We start from the raw sequence: 20,614 nt of genomic DNA, 5'->3' as shown, positions 1-20,614 counted from the left end.
CAATTGCTATATACCTAAGTCCCTGCATCTGACCTTAAGAAATATAATTCACTCATTACACAACGGGGAATTAGCACTTACGATATATGATGTAATATGAGATATAATTTTATCTGCAAGGCAATTCCTGGGATGCATTTAGAATGAGTGTGGAGATAAATGGTAGAAGTAGTTAGTGTGGTGCACCTGTGTGTGCTTTAGTAAAACAAGGCCACATTTTCAGCATATTGCCTCCAACTGCTTCCTAATTGAACAGATTGTTGATACCGGATCCAATACCCAGCGCTCTCACATATAATTTTCCCCTGGATTGAGTTTTGTAAACGTATCACAACAAGCTATTTATCATGCCCCTAAATTGACTGTTTGCTAAAGCATAACTGCCAGCCACCGTTTGGGAGGCGTTCAAAAAAAAAAAAAACACTGCTAGTGTGGTGCGGGGTGGGTGGATGGCGGCGAGGGGCACTGGTATAAACGATGAAGGATGTGTCACATCGCATATATGGGCTAAAAAGAGGCTGTTTGGGAACAGACGAGTGGCAATTTGAATCTCTCACACGTTCCACAGTTCGAAATGAGCCCAGAGAGAGGCTTCGTTCCTCAACTGTCTTAATCCTTCCACAATTTTGGACTTTATCATGTTTAATGCGACTTCTGCAAAAGCCTCATCTCCGAACATCAAGCTGAATTTACAGCCTCCTTTCAAGTCTCCCGTCTCCTCTGTCTCTTGCCTGTCGGTATTAAAAAAAAAAAAAAAGATGTGCTGAAATATGGATCCCTTTATTGGCCAACTCTTCAGAGTGCTCCTGAAATGTGCCCCGACTGGTTGACGGTGTGTGTGACGGCCCGCATATTCTCTGGCCTTTTGTTAGTCTCTTCTGGCGAAGCTGTCATTGATTATGAAATCCAGAGGAGCGCGTTGGGCCGTCATACATCTCCATTAGCTCACTGCTTCACCGCCATAGATTTTCTTGGCCTTAGCGCGTGTTGGTGTATTAAGAGAGCACTGTCCTCCCCTTGATACAAAGTCCCCCTAATCACTCTCTTTTTCTCTCTCTCTCTCGCTCTCTTCTACCATACCCTCGTGACTCTTTGTCTTTTTCTTTTCTGGTGCTTTCCCCCCTCTCCTCCCGTGGAGTGGCCCTATCCATGCTGCCTGTGTGAAATGTATTATGTATAAAGAGCTCTTTATCTTTGACGCCTGCTGTGGACAGATCAGAGGGCCGCGAGACAACATGTAACGCTGTCTATTCCTTTGTGTTCACAGGCAGCATATTTTATCATGAAGATGAATTTCTACAACGAGATGGCTGTTAGGGTAAATATCGCCACAGTGTCTAGTTGAAACAAATAGGATGTCATGGTGGAGGGACATGCCATGTGCGTGGTGACGAGACACCGGATCAAAAGTGACCATTGTGACAAAATGTCCATAACAGCAACCAGGGTTTCCCCTTAATATAATTGAAAGTGATGTACCGCCGCAGCATTTTTATTACCGCCACACCTTGAAAATGAGTTGTTTTTTTTACTTGAAATAACATTTTAATAATATAATATATTGTAGCCCCAAGAAGAAATTACACAACGTCTGACACTATTTCTAACTTGTATTACTAATCTTATGATAACAAATGGAACAATTCCAACAGGTTTTACCTTCTGTGTACACACTTTCGTTTCCGTAAGTCCGCGCTTGCCTGCCGGACACACAACAGCTCTTCGTCATTCTCCGCCAATCACATTTCAGGCACGGACAGTGTGTTTGCAAACATGGAAAACCTGACATTAAATCCAAACCACATGAACATTAAACATTACCACCAGCAGGTCGTTACAGTATGAATGGATATATATATAGCCTATCATTTGCGCACTATTGACAAGTGATATACAGAAAACTTGAACAGCGAAAAAAGGCTTTAATTACCGAAAACAGTGCTGGCGAACCTCAATGTAAACAAGACGCACAACATTGTCTGAAACGTTGTCAGCATGTCTGTGATGTGGACGTAACCAGATATACCCGCGGAGAGCGATTTACACAATGCGCAATTATTAAGAGGACAGTGGCGGCTTTTAAGAAGAGAAAGTTCAACTGGAGCAGCGCGAAGCAAGTGTGACGTCATGCTTGCTGTCGCTAGCCTCTTTTGTCAGGGACATTGAGGGACAGAAGTCAAGAGTCTTTAAACACGACTACATTTTATAATAACACCAGAAGAAGATTAGATTTGTTTCTTGTAGTTTTTAATTTAAAAAAAAAAGGCATTAAAAGTCTCCAGAATGACACTTGAAAAATTCTCAAAGTACGTTGTCCAATAAGCAACAAAAATTTAAAATATGCCAAAACGATATACAAATATATCTTAATACTAATTAATAATAGCAGATTTGTTTTACAGTATGTATACATTTGTTTAGCCTTGTTATCCAATCCAGTCAACTTTATTTATATAGCACATTTTAGAAAACAATAACAGTTTCACAAAGTGCTGCACAGGAGTTAAAACACATATTTAGAAGCAGGATATAACTAAGAGTCAATTTTAAAAAACACTAGTGAAACATTTTTTTTTAAGAAAATCACATCATAGCAGATAAGGCTAATTATTCGATGATGTCATGGTGGCCACGTCCATGGTCACGCCCCCGCCGCCACAGGTATCTTGGCAGTCTAGGGGAAACCCTGGCAACTATCCTTCCATCCATTAATCATCTATCCATATATCTGTCCCAAAAATCATTCTAGTCGTGTTCAATATTATCTGTCTCCAGTGCCGGCCCAAGCCTCCATGGGGCCCTAAGCTAAATTTGATTTTGGGGCCCTCTATTTCTGCCAATAATATTGATTGTTGATCATTCACACACCTACTATAAACTCATTGTGGCTCTGGCAGTGTTGTTTACATTATCCTATTGTCAGCCTGGCATGTCTTTACAAATGACATGTCATTTATAAAGATATGGGGGTGGCCCAGTTAAGAACATAAATAATACCAATGAATGAACGAATGATGTCCAGAGTGCCACATATGGTTCCTAATCTTAAAATGTAGAAAACATTCAGCTACAAGAGTGGCCTGGGGTTGAACAGTCCAAGTGATAAAGCTTTGTATTTACAGTAAAAGTGTCATCTTGTCTCATCAGTCTTGTACTTATTAGTCTTTAATTACTAGTTTACATTTTTAGTTAATTGTTCATATTTAATGTTTACTTTGTACAAAGAGAGCGCAGTCTACTGAAGTTAAATTCATCAATAGTTTTCCCCTTTGAAAGACGCAAGGCAAATTCCTTCCATTTCACCATGTTGCTACAATGATCTTCACTGTTTTCATGCTGTTTCAGCAGTGCACCTATGTTGACCCAATCCCGCTGTCCCTCGGCTGCCAGTTTTAAGGACTTTTTGGAAAATAATTTGCAGCAAAAGCAATAGACTGCATCTTTACTTCTTGAATAAGTCAGCCAGCTACGCTTGACTTTTTCCCCATTGACTAGCTGTCTGTAGGTATAATGATAATGAAAACTTCGGCCATCATGCCGTTTGGGGAATGAAAAGTTCTCCTTAATAGACAGTGGTCCTCTGATCACCTGCTCAGTCCTGTCTGAATCTGAGAGGAAAGATATGGCGTCACATTAGTGCCAAAAATCCGAGCGCATAAAAACTGTTATCGCGCGCTGATTCTCCACTTCGTGCGCGCGCGTGGTGTCTTTTTGCGCGCGCGCGGTGCCTTTCTGCGCGCGCGCCGTCTCGGTCTGTGCGCTCTCTGTGTACTCCTGGCATCTCTCCTCGCGCTGTCATGTTTCTTTTTGGCACTTTGGGGGCAGGTATGCTTAGACGGCCCCTCCTTTCTGATTGGCTCTGAGCATTTTTCATAAGACCAATCATTCTCCAGCGTAGCAACGTTGTAGCCATCTTACCTCGGACAGCTAGCCTCAATCATTACATTGATGTCAAAGCAAGTTATGGTAATTTAATTAGTACATGTACCAATTAAATTACCATAACTTGCTCGATTTTCAACCAATTTACAAACGGTTTGCCTTGTTACAAATCTTATTACATGTAGATATGACATAGGATGCTGCACCTGTTGAAATCACCTCTTTCGCTATAAAAAAAATGACTTAATTGTGCAACATAGTTGTGTAGGGTCAGTGTTAGTCAGTTCTCTGATTATTTTAAACTGTTTCAGAATACATTATTAAAAGGCTATTTTTAACATTTTAAAAACAAAATTCAAAGATTATTTCATTAATTTTATGGCTGAATCAAAAGAAATTCCATAAATTAGAAAACAAATGTTCAAGAAGAAGTGAAAACTTTGCGCCTATAACAAGCTTGATACATATTGACGATGACCCGCCCTGCTATACTTCTGATTATCTCTGAGCATTTTTCGCCTGGCCAATCAGAAAGAAGGGGCCGGCTAAGTGCCCCCAAAGTGCCAAAACTAAACATGCCAGCGCACAGACCGAGACGGCACGCGCGCAAAAAGGCACCACGCGCGCGCAAAAGGGTGTCGCGCGCGCGCACGAAGTGGAGAATCAGCGCGCGATAACAGTTTTTATGCGCTCGGATTTTTGGCACTAATGTGACGCCATAGCAGGCGGCAAACGTCACAGGTGCAGCAGAGGTAGCTTTACATTTAAAGAGAAGCAGGAAGAATCACTAAGCCTAGATCAGCAGCAGCACTCTGTTGACCTAAAATTGTGTTTTTGTACAATAATATATCTTTGATCATTTAGAAATCATCAGTCAGACTCGTACATGCACAAAATAAAAAATAAGAATTTTTTGTTAATTGCTTTTGGGGGCCCCCTGGTGGCCGCGGGGCCCTAAGCAAGCGCTTAGTACGCTTATGCCTTGGGCCGGCTCTGTCTGTCTCCACATCTACAATACTTTTTTTTTTTTTGTGTGTCTGTTTTCAAGCTATCAGACTATACAGTATATATATTTTTAAAGCTATAAAGGCAGTGTTTAAATTAGATTATGCTGGAGCAGGGTTTAAATCTACGCTTGAGCATATCTGTGCGGAGTTTGCCTGTAATTCCCTGTGTGTGCGTGAATTTATTATTGGTACTCTCTGCCTTCCTCCCACATTCCAAAAACATGAATGTTTGGCTTATTGTTGAAACTAAATTGTCCATAGGTGTGAGTGTCTATATGTGCCTCCATCTCTCGCTTAAAGTCAGCTGGGATAGGCTCCTGTAACACGAATGAGGGCAAGAATGGATAGATGGAGGGTTGAAGATGTCAGTTTTAGGCAATTATGAAACATTTCATGCATTGCAATGATATCCTTTTATTCATTCATATTAGTCCAGTTCATTTTGCATGTATTTGATTGACTGTATACATTGTCTTTTGTTTTGTAGGGTAATGGTAATTGACAAGGTTTCGCTTATTTCGAAGATGCTTTAAAAAATTAAATTTGAAGTATATCACATGTGTACGCTTCCACAAAGTCTTAAAAGAAGTAAGAAGATGCATAGCTTATTTAATCTTACCCCTTATCCCAGTTTCAGCAATTACTGATTTCACTACCATGAACATTTGTTAACATGTACCAGGTCTGCCCCGTATTTAGGCAAAAGTATTGGGCCACTTAACTCTAAAACTTACACAAAGCAGTTCAAAGTGTGCAATGAAAGTATAAAAGCTTCTACTCTTCGGGATACATTTTTTATACCTTGACTTAGGAAAGGGCTTTCGGACAATGTTTTGCTTTAAATGGGTCATATTATCTACACCTTGTGGTCCATAACATATACTGTAATGGTGGTTCTATGGTCAAAATGTTGCATGGATTATGTTTGACGGACCGTTTTCAAGCTGCTTTCTGACTGTCTCTTTTTTGTGGGGGTTCTTATTTACGTGCCTCCACTTAAACAGCGTTTTCTGGCCGTCATCCATGTTGTAGATTTTAGCGTTTCCATATCGAGTCTGACAGATATAAATCCCAACTATACTCGACTTTGTATTAGAAATGGCAACATTAGGGGATGCATGTGCATTTATGAGCCAGTCTCCACCTCAACAAGAGAATAGAAAAAAAATTAACTTGTTGACTACAGTGCGGACTACAATGTCAGACTGGCGCAAACACTCTCTGTAAAATTGTAACTTCCGCTGAAACCACCAATGGGAAAAATGTCACTAATGAGAGCAAATTCCAAACGGATTGTTTAGTGGAAGTATGAAGGATGGCATGACTATTTTATAAAAATCTTCTCAACACCTCCATAGTTTGATATCAAATTTTCAGGACTTACGCAGATCCCAAATACACAAAGGCAAGTGCCAACAGGTAAGAAAAGCGGGTTTTGTATAATAGGGTCTTGCCTGTTGGCAGCTGTTTTTGTGTATTTTGGATCCCCAGAAGTTTGAAATTACACTATGGGGGTGTTGAGAAAATATTCAGAATAAAATATATTTTAGTTCAAAAGAAGCCGTTTGAGGTCTGTTCCGACTTGTAACGTATGTCATTGCCAACTCGTGGCGTCAGCGGCTCTCTCCTTAAATGTTTTCCAGCTGACATGTTGCGCCATTACTCCATTTTTATTTATTGTAGCGTGTTTGTAGTCCAAACAAAAACATGTCTGCAATGAACTCCAGAAGTAGAAAGTGCCTGGCTATTAGAATCATAAGATCCATTTTAAGTTAAACAAAAATGTGAGTTACGAGCCAGCTTCAAATACCTCCCTACCACTAGTTGACGTAGCAAATACTACAGTTAACCCTGCAAGATCCACCAAACATCGAGTGTCTTTCACGCTAGCATTAGCTAATTGTAGATGGCTATCTTTACAGATAAAACTTTGTTTTTATTGCTCTGGGTTGGAAGAAAGTCAGGGTAAATGGCAGTGCTGAGAAGAAGCAAATGATATCCATTGAATAAAATAATTGAAAGTAATTGAAAACATTAATTTTAATGGAGAAAATTAAATTGAGATATGAGTATTTTGAGTTACGAGCTCCATCACCAAAAATAATTCAACTTGTATATCCAGGCTCCAATGTACAAATTGGGAGTCTTCCTGCATAACAAATTGTGTTGTCCATTTATTTTGTATTATGTCAGAGGTCACTGATGTATGACCTTAACAATGGCTTATAGAATTGGCTCACCATCTCTCTTGCAGTTCTTTCCAAAATGTTTAATGTGGGTTTTACCCTCAATATCCTTCAAAAATGCCTTTATGAACCTTGCTATGTGTGTACTTAAACCCCAGAAAGAGTAATTGGAATCTTATTAAACGAACAAACTTAGAACAGAAAAGGGGCTTCCTTAATTGCATATAATTGTCTAAAATTGAATTATTAGAGGTATGAGTTGCTGCCTGCAAAACAGGTTTACTTTTGCATACTAATAAAGTAACCTTATTTAAAGGGGAACGACACTTTTTGGGGAATTTTGACCATCATTCACAATCTTTATGTAAAACAAGAATACAAGTTTGTTATTTTATACATTCTATATTGTAAATAAATGTAAAACCTCCATCAATGTTGTATATTCATGTTGTAGTATACAGACCCTTTCCTTGTTTATGTGTACATAATTTGGGCTTCCACCTCATAAAACCCACGAAAACAGGATTTCAAAAAATGTGAATACTGTGAAGAAATCACCATTTACTTCTCTGCCAGATTCATGAATCTTCTATGTTTGATAATCCGCAGAAGCCCACAGTCCGCTCTTCTGCTGGTGCTTCTTCTCCACATTTTGCCCTTCCACTGGACTTTCCATTGATATGCTTGGACACAGCACACTGTGAACAGCCAGCCTCCTTAGCTATGAACTTTGGTGCCTTACCCATCCTATGGAGGGTATCAATGATGGTCTTCTGGTCTTCTGCAGTCTTCCCCATATTGATCCTAACTGATCCTAACTAATTGAACCAAAGTGAAGCAATTTAATGACAACCTGTGCAGGTGCTTTAAGTTTAGTAGATGAGTAGTATGTGACACTCAGTTTAAAACATTCATGCCCTGTAAAATTTGGGCCTATTTCTTCACAGAATTAACATTTTTTGAAATCCTGTTTTTGCGGGTTTTGTGAGCTAGAGGCCCAAATTATGTACGAATACACAACTAAATGCTTGAAATTGTTTAAGTTGTGGGCCCTGAATCTATAATCTATGGAAGTTTAACGTTTTGAATGGAATTATGAAAATAAATACACTTTTTCATGATATAAAACTTTTTTGGAAAGGATCTGTATATGTAATGTAATATGTGTATTCATAATAACATGCGATTTTTACATATTATGCTTTTTTTAAGTATACGGCAGCGTATTAATTTTACAGACGCATCACAATGTTCGCTTTTCCCTTCAACAACAACTACTACTACTCATGCAAACTTCATGAGAGCTAACAACGATTATTTGCGACAAATGATGATCCAGAACTATCTTTTTGAGCCTGAACATAAGGAGGATGATCTGCAAGTTTTAGAAGCTTTGTGCTTAACAGATCCAGCTCTAGTTAAACACTAAGAACACTAAGAATCATGTATCACTATTACTAAGTGCTAAACAAGAAATAAAAACTACAAACGTAATAAAACAATCACTTACTGTACAATGTCTACTCTCACTGTGATGCCGACTGATGGGATGTTCACATCTTCCCGTTTAGATTAAGATGTATGGTAATCATAATAATCACAAAGGGTAAAAAAAAAAGAAAGGTGGCCGCAAACTAGCGTTTCCCGTGTCTTTCTCGCCATCTTTCAGTCCAAGTTGAACAATTACCAACTTCTCGGTTTATGGCTAGAACCTTCTACTATCCAGGTGTGATGCCTGATTTATAATCTAGAATTCACTTTTACCAAGTCAGAGGCGATGAAACAGCTCACTGGCTCAATATGTCATTAAAGCAGCACAAGCTATCTGTGTTGGGCATGCGATGAGGTGGCAACTTATCCAGGGTGCACTCCGCCTTCCGTCCGACTGCAGCTGGGATAGGCTCCAGCACCTCCACGAATCCAAAGGGACAAGCGGTAGAAAATGGATAGATGAATGGATGGAGCTATAGTTATCTCACTGTGATCAAAAATATTGTTTCCGCGTTAGCGATTATAATAACAATAGTACTTCGTCAATATTCAGGTCACAAGATGTAAAAAGTGTGTTGTTTGGATGTTTTTTAGGGGGCTTCATGGGCAGAATAGTGTACTCTCATTATCTGCATTGTAAGCCACCTTTACGGGTCATATTTTACGACTTAGAAAGCATAAAAAAGTAAGAACATATGTGTACCTATCTTACATAGAGATTGTGAATGATAAGCAAAATTCCCCCCAAAAATGCAGTTCTCTTTAACCTAACATGAGTGTCGTCCAACCATGCTTGATTGAGATATTGTATCTCTACACTTCACCTGCATGTCTGTAAGGTGTATTTTCTGCCATCTTAGATTTTGCAACATTTAATAACTCTGCAGTGTTGAATTGTTCCCAAATGCTGGAGAGCAGCTGCTCCTGTGCAGCCAATATATCATCTCACTCTGACTATGACTGATGTTTTGGCATTTTTACACAGGGAATTTGCACAGAAACCTTATATTTGTTTTTACAATTCCATACAGCATCTTCCTTTGCGTAACAACTTCATTCTGTGTCAACCCTTAGGAGGTTTTATAGACCAGCAAAAAAATAAAATCTACCAGCTTTTATTGAAGAGGTTGTTTCAATGAACAGCTGGACAAAATAGCTTGAACCTGATGTGGAAAGGCTTGGAAATGGAAGTTTTACACTTTTATTGCAAAACAAAACACTCGAAGTGACCACCCAGTGGTTTCAGTAAATGTCACATTAAAAGGACGTATATCCAGGAGTAGCGTTTGGCACAGCTGGTGCAGGTCAGGGGTTAAAAGATCAGGGGTTGCTGTCACCATGTGGAGCGGAGCAGAAGCTCCTTCAGGTGGAGGAAAAAGCGCTTTATTACACCTATAAAATATCACAGCTTCCTTTAGGATGCAATAGCAATTTTAATGGAAGATAAGTCAACGTGAATGGAGCAGGGAATTGGATCTGTGGCTGGTGATGTAAGAAGGATCTAAGTTTGAACCCCACAAGGGCCAATCCAGACTTTACTTAGCAAAGTTCCTATTTCACTTCTTGAGTTTAATATGAGTTTTGTCTGGATTGTGTCATGTCCTCTAAACGCAGAAGTCAAAGTGAATCTGAGAGAAAAATGGTATCAAGTATCAAGGGGTGTTTATGTACTTAACTGCAGAGAATACCATCCCTCGGCATTGTACTTTAACTGTAAACTCCACCAAATGCAGTGTCCATTTCATAGGGCAGCGTTGTTCATGTGGTAATCAGTAGCCTTGTGTGATATAAAGGATGTACGATATAAATTATATACATTTGGTCAACAATTGCACTTTTAATACTATCGTTATATTGTGATAATTCATGTTGATGACACATTCTAGCTGTGTCCTGCATATTTGACAGCAGCAAGTGTAGGAACACGTCCTCAAAGCATTGCAGCATTCTTCCAAGCGGCTAATGTCCTTTACAGTGCAAAGCCACTTTTAGTCAGTAATTCTCGCCTTGATGGCAGCAAATTAATTATGTTTCTTATAAGTGTCATCCCTGGAGGACAAAGAACAGCTAAACATGCTACACTACATACCAGGAAGTTATGCTAACTGAAAACTAGAGCTCTTGAATGTAAACACAATTTGGTGGATGGATAAAAACATCGACAGTAACGATAGTATAGTATCAGAATATGTTGGATAAAAACAGTAGTTAGATCGATATTAAATATTAATATAAATAAAATATTGCTGAAGTGATACCGCATACGTCAGCCGCCAAATTGGGAGCCTTAGTAACCCGTTTCGAAATGGTTCTATTATCATTTACCTAACAAATAATACATTGGGATGTTGTTATCGCATGATGATGCAATATGTATCACGATATAGAGTTTAGGCCATATCGCCCATCCCTATACAGCAATGGTACAGAAACCTGATTTGAATCTGGCTTCCGCCATCACTGCCATTGTGTTCTTGGGCAATGCACTTGACCCACTTTGTCTCCAGTGAATTAATGTTTAGTGTTATTTGGAGAGGGCTTTGGCGCAAATTGGACGCCAAGTTTCCGTCAGTCTACCATAGGGCAGCTGTGGCCACAAACATGTCGCTTAACACCACTAGTGTGACTATACTGAAATAATAATGGGTCTGAAATATGAAAAAGTTCTGTATAAATCCTATCCATTCTTATTAATTAATCTGCATGCGGTATGTGTTGTGGTAGTAACATTTACTCCAACACATGGCAGTATCAGTCATAGTAAAGGTAATTACACCCACTTTACAGGCGTCTATTTGAGGTGTGGCATTTATTTTTTCAATTGAATAATTTATTGGTGCACAGCATCTAACCGAGCAGAAGTCACAATCTGAGAAAACACTGTAATTCTTTCTAATACTTGTTTGTTTAAAAGTAAAAAGTCCTTGTATGTATTTTATGCTGCAAAAACTTTTGCATTTCCATGGCCACCACTTTGTATTTGCAAGAGTGTGTGCACATACGAATGAATCAGAAATGGAGTACCAGTGACCCTTAGCAAGAACGAATCAGTGAAGAGAGTCGGTAGTCGCCAGCCCTTTATTGCCACAGAAATATTTGCTGATGTGTGAATGGGAGCGAAAAGACACAGTGGGAAAAACAATCATCCCAGAATCCCCCAGTGACACTTCTTTTTGAATCATTCTCTCCCCTCCTGTGTATGGTGCCGTGCTAAGCTAATGGAGGATAATGTATTAAGGCCGTAATAGAAACCAATGTTTACATGCTGCACCTCGGATTTGTATCAGATTCAACAGCATCGATTTCACTTGTCAACAAAGGTCAGCAAGAACTTGAGAGGCGGCAATTACTTTATTTAAAATTATCTATTGACTAGCAGATCAATGCTAATTCTCATTTTGCTCTTTGTTGTTTTCCTTCCCGTGCTCCATCTATCCTTTCTTCTATTTCTTCTTCTTATAGTGTGATGATTCTTTTACTCGCTGTTGTTTTAATCTCCTAATTAGTCTGAAGGACATTCGCCCTTCTGCTTCAGAATGCTGTGCTCACATGTGTGGATGTGTGCGAGAGGAGGCTAATCTGCAGCCTCCACGATCAATCTGCAGCGACGCAGTAAAACGTATGGAGCGGCTGTGACAGCTGTCCATCCCACCTTGGCTTGTCCCTCCATCATGACAGGCAAAAAGATTCATAATGATACGATGTGTGATTTAAGGCTGTTGTTCACACCATTAATACAGTCATCTGTTTAATGTGTCTTCCGTGCTTTGCTTGTCTGCAGATCCAGCGAAGGTGGCGAGGATTTTATGTGCGCAAGTACATCCATAGCTTCTATTCGCGCAAGAGCTATCTGACAAGACTGTCCAGAAAAAATGAAGTAATCAGGTAAAAAAAGAAAATGACTATTTGACCTTTTTCTGCTGCAAGTTTACTGTACTGAAAGGTTTTGGTAGCATACTGCAATTGTTTGTATTTTATTATTTAATTGAATTTAGAAAAAACATAAAAAACCCAAAACCAGTGAAGTTGGCACGTTGTGTAATTCGAGAATAAAAACAGAATACAATGATTTGCAATATATATTCAATTGAATAGACTGCAAAGACCAGACATTTAACGTTCGAACTGAGAAACGTAATTTTTTTTTCGCAAATAATCATTAACTTAGAATTTAATGGCAGCAACACATTGCAAAAAAGTTGGCACTGGAGCATTTTTACCACTGACAGTGGTTTTCTGAAGTGTTCCTGAGCCCATGTGATGATAGCCTTTACACACTGATGTCGCTTTTTGATGCAGTACCGCCTGAGGGATTGAAGGTCCGTAATATCATCGCTTACGTGCAGTGATTTCTCCAGATTTTTCTGAACCTTTTGATGATATTACGGACCGTAGATGGTGAAATCCTTAAATTCCTTGCAATAGCTCGTTGAGAAATGTTGTTCTTAGACTGTTGAATAATTTGCTGCCACATTTATGTTATGGTTGGACTAAGGGGAGGTGACGGCGACAGACACTAGAAGGCAGTAATGTTCAATCATTTATTATATATATATAGTCCAAATATATATAATAATAAAACAATACTAAATATACGAACTAAGGAAATGGAGTGTGACAAAAATCCAAGAGTGTGTATGGTGTAAGACTATGTGTAGTATTTAACTGGAACGCTTTACCGTAAGTGTAGGAGGTGCGTGTTGAGAGGAGCGATGCTGTCAGACAAGGGTGGTCCAGGGGCGGAAGCGTGGTCGAGAGGCAGGAGCGAGTCGTCGTTGTCCGGGGCGAGCGAGGAGTCGAGAAACCAGGAAGCGCGGGGAAGGCAAGGAAGATCCGGGAGCACAAGACGCACAGCTTGACTCGGGGATGCACACAGGGAACTGCGGGGTGAGGGAGGACACGACAATCAACGCAGGGAAAGCACAGAGAGGACAGATAGAGAGCATAAAGCGAGTTGCATCAAGCAACAGTCCCTTGATGTGCGCCGCGGTCGTGGGCGTGTCCCGCGGTGTGAAACGCAGAGCGCAATGATGAGGGCGCATTCCAATGCACCCTGGCCATGACAGGAGCCCCCTCCTTATGGACAGCTCCCAGATGTCCTCTAGCAGGAACCACGAGAACACAGAGGTCAAAAGTCAAGGGAGGGTGGAGGGGTGAACTGGAGGTGGGTCGCCGTCCCAAGTGTCCCCGAATCCAGCGGGGACGAGTCTGGTGGCGGCGGCGAGTAGAACGCCGCAGCAGCCTGCGAGGTGGACGACCAAGGAACGGCCACCTTCTTGGACGTCCGGAGGGCGGACGCGAGTGGCGCCAGAACCACAGCAGCCTACGGGAAACATATCCATGTTTTGGGCATTGCTGTTGGCGCAGAAAGTGTCCCTGCCCTGGCCACAGAGGGCGCCGTGTGCGGGCGCCTGTTGGCTGCCTTTGCGGCCGGCCAGCTGGAGGTCGCGGTAGCGACGATGCAGGAGACAAGGCGCTGTGGAAAGGCCCGCCAAAGACGAGTAGGATGAAGACCTTGGAGCCAGAGTCGAGGAGGATGATGTTGTCGGAGCCAGAGTCAAGGAGGACGATGTCGTCGGAGCCAGAGTCAAGGAGGACGATGTCGTCGGAGGCGTGGAAGCAGCAGACGTCATCGGAGCCGGAGACGAGGAGGGCAGCTGAGGAGCTGGCCGAGGTGCTGAAGCCAATGCTGCTGGCCGAGGCGCAGAGGTCGGCGGAGCAGGCCGAGGCGCAGAGGTCGGCGCTGCTGGCCGAGGCGCAGAGGTCGAGGCCAGCCTGAGAGCTGGTGGAGACGCGGGGGCCAGCCTGGGAGCTGGTGGAGACGCGGGGGCCACCTTGGTGGCTGGTGCTAGCTCGGAGGCCAGCTTGGTGACTGGTGCTAGCTTGGAGGCTAGCTTGGTGGCTGGTGCTAGCTCGGAGGCTAGCCGGGGAACTGGTGCTAGCTCGGAGGCTAGCCAGGGGACTGGTGCTAGCTCGGAGGCTACCCAGGGGACTGGTGCTAGCTCGGAGGCTAGCCAGGGGACTGGTGGCTGTGGCTGGGCAAAACAGAAGACGGGGGGTATTTGTCTGGCAGGTGGTAGCCTGTCTGGGTGCAGCTGTGCTACCACATCAGAACAGCCACCAGTGCTAAAATGGAAGCGACTAGTACTATCCCCCCCTCCGAACGCGGATGCCAGACGCTACCAGCTGACTGAGGGACTGTCACTAAGGGTGGGAGGAGGGTGTCCAGGCGACGGGTAAATTCCTTCATCCCCATATTGGAGTTAAACAGTCCCTTGAAGGAGTGTTGAGGAGGGCTAGAAAATTTGTCCAGGGTGGAAGTAAAAGAAAAAGACATGCTGAGAGGGGAGAAAAGAAAAAGAAAAAAAGGAAGAAAAAAAAAATTCCACTGGGGGCGAGGCTAAAGTCACTGGGGGCGGGGCTAAGGAACTGTGCTTGCAGCTGGCGGCAGCTGCAGGGCGGAGACACGCGCAGCGCGTCCCTGGATGTGCGCCGCGGTCGTGGGCGTGTCCGGAGGTGTGAAACGCAGAGCGCAATGATGAGGGCGCATTCCAATGCACCCTGGCCGTGACAATGTATTCACAAAGTGGTGACCCTCGCCCCATCCTTGTTTGTGAATGACTGAGCATTTCATGGAAGCTGCTTTTATACCCAATCATGGCACCTACTTGTTCCCAATTTGCCTGTTTACCTGTGGGATGTTCCAAATAAGTGTTTGTTGAGCATTCCTCAACTTTCTCAGTCTTTTTTGCCACTTGTGCCAGCTTTTTTTAAACATGTTGCAGGCATCAATTTCCAATTGAGCTAATATTTGCAAAAAATAACAACGTTTTCCAGTTTGAATGTTAAGTATCTTGTATTTGCAGTCTATTCAATTGAATATAGGTTGAAAAATATTTGCAAATCATTGTATTCTGTTTTTATTTACGATTTACACAAGGTGCCAACTTCACTGGTTTTGGATTTTGTATATTCCCTTTAAAGCACTCACACTAGAACTTACTCACTGCATTTTTGTAAGAGATGGGCCTGGGCCAGGCACAATTGTTTAAGCACAAGAACTTGCACTTGTGCTGATGCAATTGCCTTTTATTAATGATAACCGCCACCTTGTCTAATAAAAATTAATAGAAAAACTATCAAAACCAACAATACATGACGTGCCCTCCTGCAAGGTTAGTAATGTAAACCATCATCCTTGCAATTAAATTTAAGGCAAAAAGTCGGTAAAGTTGCATTATAGAGTGGTACTATATATATATATTAGGGTTGTAACGATTGAACAATACTTCGATATATTGATTTATATTCCTAAATTTCATGTATATCGATCTGTGCTCTGAAAATGTGCCTTTCATGAGATAGGTATCGACCCAAGATCGTTTTAAAAGGGAATTGATCGATTGTATTGATAAAAAAAAAAGGAAAACATTGGATTTAAAAATTGCAGACTTTATATGACGTTTAGCACTTAGAATAATAAAGATGTTCATTGTTAAGTCTATTTTCCCCTCTGTGGCGTCATAAAAACAAAAATGGCAACTATCTACGGTGGTCGAGAAAGGTCATAACAAACGCAAACGCCACAATACAATAGTGTTATATTTGACATACGTGTCTCTGTGCCTTTAAGAGGCAGTGCTGTTGTGTGTGACATTGTGAGAGTGGCAGACTAGTGAACGGACTCCCTAGAGATTTTGGGTTTCTGTCTGCTGAGTTTCTAAACATGAGTTGTGGCGAACAGCAGCTCTTGCATACATGTGTTTTGACTCCCTGAGTTTGTTACTGCTTGTTAAAGCGTCTGAGAGTCTCTCTCCTTCTCCACTGCCGGGCACTGCCATATCATAACTTTCAGCTACAGCACGATTGCAAAACCCAAATAAACACAAACAACACAACACAATGATAAAACTGCAACACAACTTTAAACCACAAAAGACGCAGCCGACACAACGGCAGTGACAGCAGTGCAAGTTACCGACTTATTGAACACACAAGGAGAAGTAATTTCATGAGAATTAAATAAATAGAAGAAATGGATCATGGAGGGTATGGGGAATTAGGAAGCGAGGTACCAACACCGTCAGACGACGTAGATGATGCAGTTGATGTAGCAGTTTGGGATTGACATATGACCGGCAGCTAACCTTTACCACTCATGTAGCGAATGTTGGCAGCAAGCTGAAGAGCAAAGACCGACTTGGGCTACAATAAGAAGACCCTTCAAATCACCTACATAGCTATCGTGAGAGCATCGGTTAAGTATGCAACATCGGTGTGGCTGCCTTGGACCTCCAACTCTACAGTGGAGACACTGGAGAACTGCCTACAATACACGGGACGGGCGATTTACAGGGCAGGTCAAAACGACACCAGTTGAGGCGATTTTGGCGGAAGCTGATCGACCAACCATCCTGACCAGGGCAACACAATTGAGCACCATTGCGATGGAGAAATCCCTCAGGATGGCACCCAACAACCTGGGCCACCAAATAGCTGTCCCAGAAGTCAGATAAAGGACCCAGAAATCCAGCTGGCGTGCCAGGCCCACCAAACCTGGAGTTCCCTCTTCGGGTCAAAAAAGCCAACGCGCGCCCCCGATCTACTCCCGCCGTGGCTGCAGATGGGCCAACACATATCCGAGATGTCAGGGCACAAGTCTGGGGATGCTGAGAAAGATAAACTTTGAGCAATGAAGCAGCTGCAACAGGACTGTAGCACCTGCGACCTAACTATTTACACAGATGGGTTTGCAGCGAACAGTAACGCAACAGGCGCAGGAGGCATCATCGTCACCACTGGCCATCCAAGTGATCCCACGAGTCATCGTTCTCTCACTATACCAACCGCCAGATGGTGCTCCTCCTTCCAAGCAGAAATGAAAGCAGTTAAAGCTGTGTTACAAGCTGTCCAAGAAGAATAAGCCATTCAGAAAGCCCAAATAGTTAGTGACAGCCAATCGTCACTGCTGAGTATCCAGAACGCCAACCCCTCCAAACTACCTCCAACAATAATTACAAATATCATCAAAATCCTTTCTGGCCTCAAAGCATGGTGTAGCTGGATTACTTTCACTTGGTGTCCGAACCACTGTGATATTTCCGGGATCAGGAACTCGCCGATAGTCAAGCTAGAGGAGCCAAATCTGACCAATCTGAAGTCGATTGCCACTCTGATTCAGCCAAGGTGGCGATACGACGGGCGACGAGGGGCAGTCTAACCCAGCATGAACAGACCAGACAAATCTACGGCGATAGGCAAGGGGAACTTAACCGTCTGGAACAGATGACGCTGAGCCGACTGCCTAGTGGGCATCAGCCTGATCTGAAAAACGTGCTCGCCAAGATCAACCCAGCCGTAGACAAGATTTGCCAGAGGTGCGGCCTTGGTAAGGAGACTGCAGTGCAGAGCATGTTGTCTATGACTGCCGGCGCATTCACCCCCCCCGCCCACCCCCTCCCCCGCCGAGTCACCACCCCCTGATTTGCTTGCTACTGAGCCTCTTCGCGTTTTGTCTACATGGGAGAAGTGGAAGTTGGCGCCCGATATCCCTGAAGTTTTCCAACAACAATTGAAGAGCCATTGACAAGGTGTTCAACAACAACAGCAACAACACCATCAACAGGAATGAGGGAGCATACATGCTTCCGCAAATCTGAGATGCTGTCCGTCATTGGCGGCGTCATGGCGGACAACAGATACTGTATGTCCAGGTCGGGGAACTTAATTTAGCAGGTAAATAAAAATGTTGGATTTTGTACTTTTATTGAAAATTGCTTGAATGTTTAAAATGAAAACAGAAAGTGTTTCCTCTTGTTAATTCAACCTAAACTGTTAGTTGCACTTTATTCATATAAGATGTGAATGCATTGGCTATTAAGTGTTGTTCACATGCTTGTTTGTATTTACAATTTATTTATACCTAATTCCCTTAAAAGAAATAACATGTTAGACTTCACCTGCAGTGTCTAGTATCTAGTATTTTATCAATCAATCATAAATCGAACTTTATTTGTATAGCACTTTTCATACATATAAAATGTAGCACAAAGTGTTTTACATTTAAAAAATGTACCCACATTACATAATCGCAACTTAAAACAGTCAACCCCCACCCCGTCTGCCACGCACATGCACACATAATAAAAGTCATGCGAAAACATGTGTATTTTATTATTTCACAGTAACACTGGTTACATTTTTTTGCTAAAAAGTTACTGAATCAATTTCAAAACACTGAATCATTTTGGATCGCATCGTTCTAAAAAATAAGATTGTTCTTAAATCGTATCGGCAACCACAAATGTCAAATCAATTGGTTGTTAAAAGGAATCGTTACAACCGTAATATATATGTATGAAGCCTGAATGCTGTAATGACAGAGGTGGGAAAGACAATAATTCAGCACTTGTTGATGTGCCAAAACATGGACAAGTTTATTGTTTGTGAAACTTCTACGTAAGTGTAACTTGACAAGATCCTTGACTCTAGCAGAGAAATGTCCTTTATGTTGCTTTAAAGCAGGATTTACTAAACTTTTGGTCAGCAGTTTAATTTGTATTGGCTCATCAAGTGTCAAAAGCAAAATGCTGCATGTTAGCATGTCTACAAGTTATTTTTCATTAGTTTATATTCAACAGATATGTTGATGTGTTGACAATACTTACACGCTTGATTGGTTTTGTAACCGAGATCTTAACTCAAAACACTTGCATTTCAAATCAACATCGCCCATTGAAATGGTTGAAAATCAATGTAATCGGTGCTTGTCTTCCGAAACAGCAACATTCTTTAAAAAAAAAACCCTCTACATAAGAAATATTGTACAAAAACAATAAATAGAATGTACAACACAATGTAGTACAAATAACTACAACATTTGTATTAAGTAATATTGTACCACAGTGAGTAATGGTATGTGGGCTCCATTTAGTGGTACACCAAATAATCCCTTAATTAAATATTCAAATAGTATTATTGTTCTAACTGTGTGTATTGGTACAGTGACCAAAAATATTAAATATACCTGTTAAATAAAAACTCTGCTTTGTTTTTAATGAATATGTAGGTTTACTATGCTACTGTATTTTAATGTTGGTCATTATGGTGGTTCTTGGAGAGCCAAGTGTTTTCTGAGGGTGGTACTTGGTGAAAAAGTTTGAGAACCACTGATGTACTGCATTTACCTTTTGCAATTTCTCCTGCCAGCTCCTTCTTCGTCAAGCACACCATTAGCAGATTCTCCATATTTTCATAGCTAAATGTCCACCGTAGATATTACTTTAGCATCCTGCTTCATTATGGTGCAGACTAGCAGTGCAATGCTCTTACCACTTTGCCAAGTCGACTACACACTTGGTCATGATGTTGATGATTTATTTCTTTAACTCAATGAATATCAATCGCTTCTTGTTCTCAGCACTGTCCTTCATACTCACTTTCTTTGTCCCAATGATTGGATAATGAAGTTATGTAGACATTTAGCTATAAGCTAATGCAAGTGAGTAAGATGGGATGTTTTGGGCCGATCTTACAGGGTTCACTGTGGCATTTGCTACGCCAATTGGTACTTTAACTTTAACTAATGGCAGGGATGCTACATTTTTTAGCCGAGAGAGACACCTTTTATGTCAAAACACTCTTAAGTTTGGGGCACTCTTAAGTTGAGGTACCACTGTCTGTACTTCATATATTTAAGCGTGTCCCTCAAAAAAAGTTTGGCAAACCTTGATTTCAAGGATTGGTCAAAATCATTGTTAGATATGCTTTGGCGTTTTAGGTTTCATGTGATCTAATTGGTTACCTCTGACGTTAAGGCATGTATGTGTGGCAGACCAAACAAAAGATGGCGGCGCAAAGATCTGTCCTTGCAGAGAAGACATTACCTCAGAGGAAATGTAAGGGAATGTACGTGACATAGAGACAAAGAGAAAGCTCACTAAGAAGAGAAAAGAAAAATCCTTTTAAAGTGCTTGAGGCTAAAAGAGGGAGAAGTGAACGATGTGAAGAAATTAAAAATTAGCCTGTGATTTGAACCCCAGCTGCTGC

At 41.6% G+C, this 20,614-nt stretch overlaps 1 protein-coding gene across 1 annotated transcript in view; it reads left to right on the top strand.

The window, feature by feature from the left end:
- The window catches only part of spata17 (spermatogenesis associated 17), a 97,109-nt gene that overhangs the window by 4,578 nt on the left and 71,917 nt on the right, over nucleotides 1–20,614 (top strand). The window contains exons 4-5 of the mRNA XM_061963539.1: nucleotides 1,268–1,318; nucleotides 12,348–12,451. Of these exons, the coding sequence (XP_061819523.1) occupies nucleotides 1,268–1,318; nucleotides 12,348–12,451 (155 nt within the window). The remainder of the gene's footprint in view (nucleotides 1–1,267; nucleotides 1,319–12,347; nucleotides 12,452–20,614) is intronic.

The sequence above is a fragment of the Nerophis lumbriciformis genome, linkage group LG06 (genome assembly GCF_033978685.3).
Source record: "Nerophis lumbriciformis linkage group LG06, RoL_Nlum_v2.1, whole genome shotgun sequence".
Taxonomy (NCBI): Eukaryota; Metazoa; Chordata; class Actinopteri; order Syngnathiformes; family Syngnathidae; genus Nerophis; species Nerophis lumbriciformis.
Note: the sequence above shows the minus strand (reverse complement) of the source record. Positions and strands in the feature narration are given on the sequence as shown.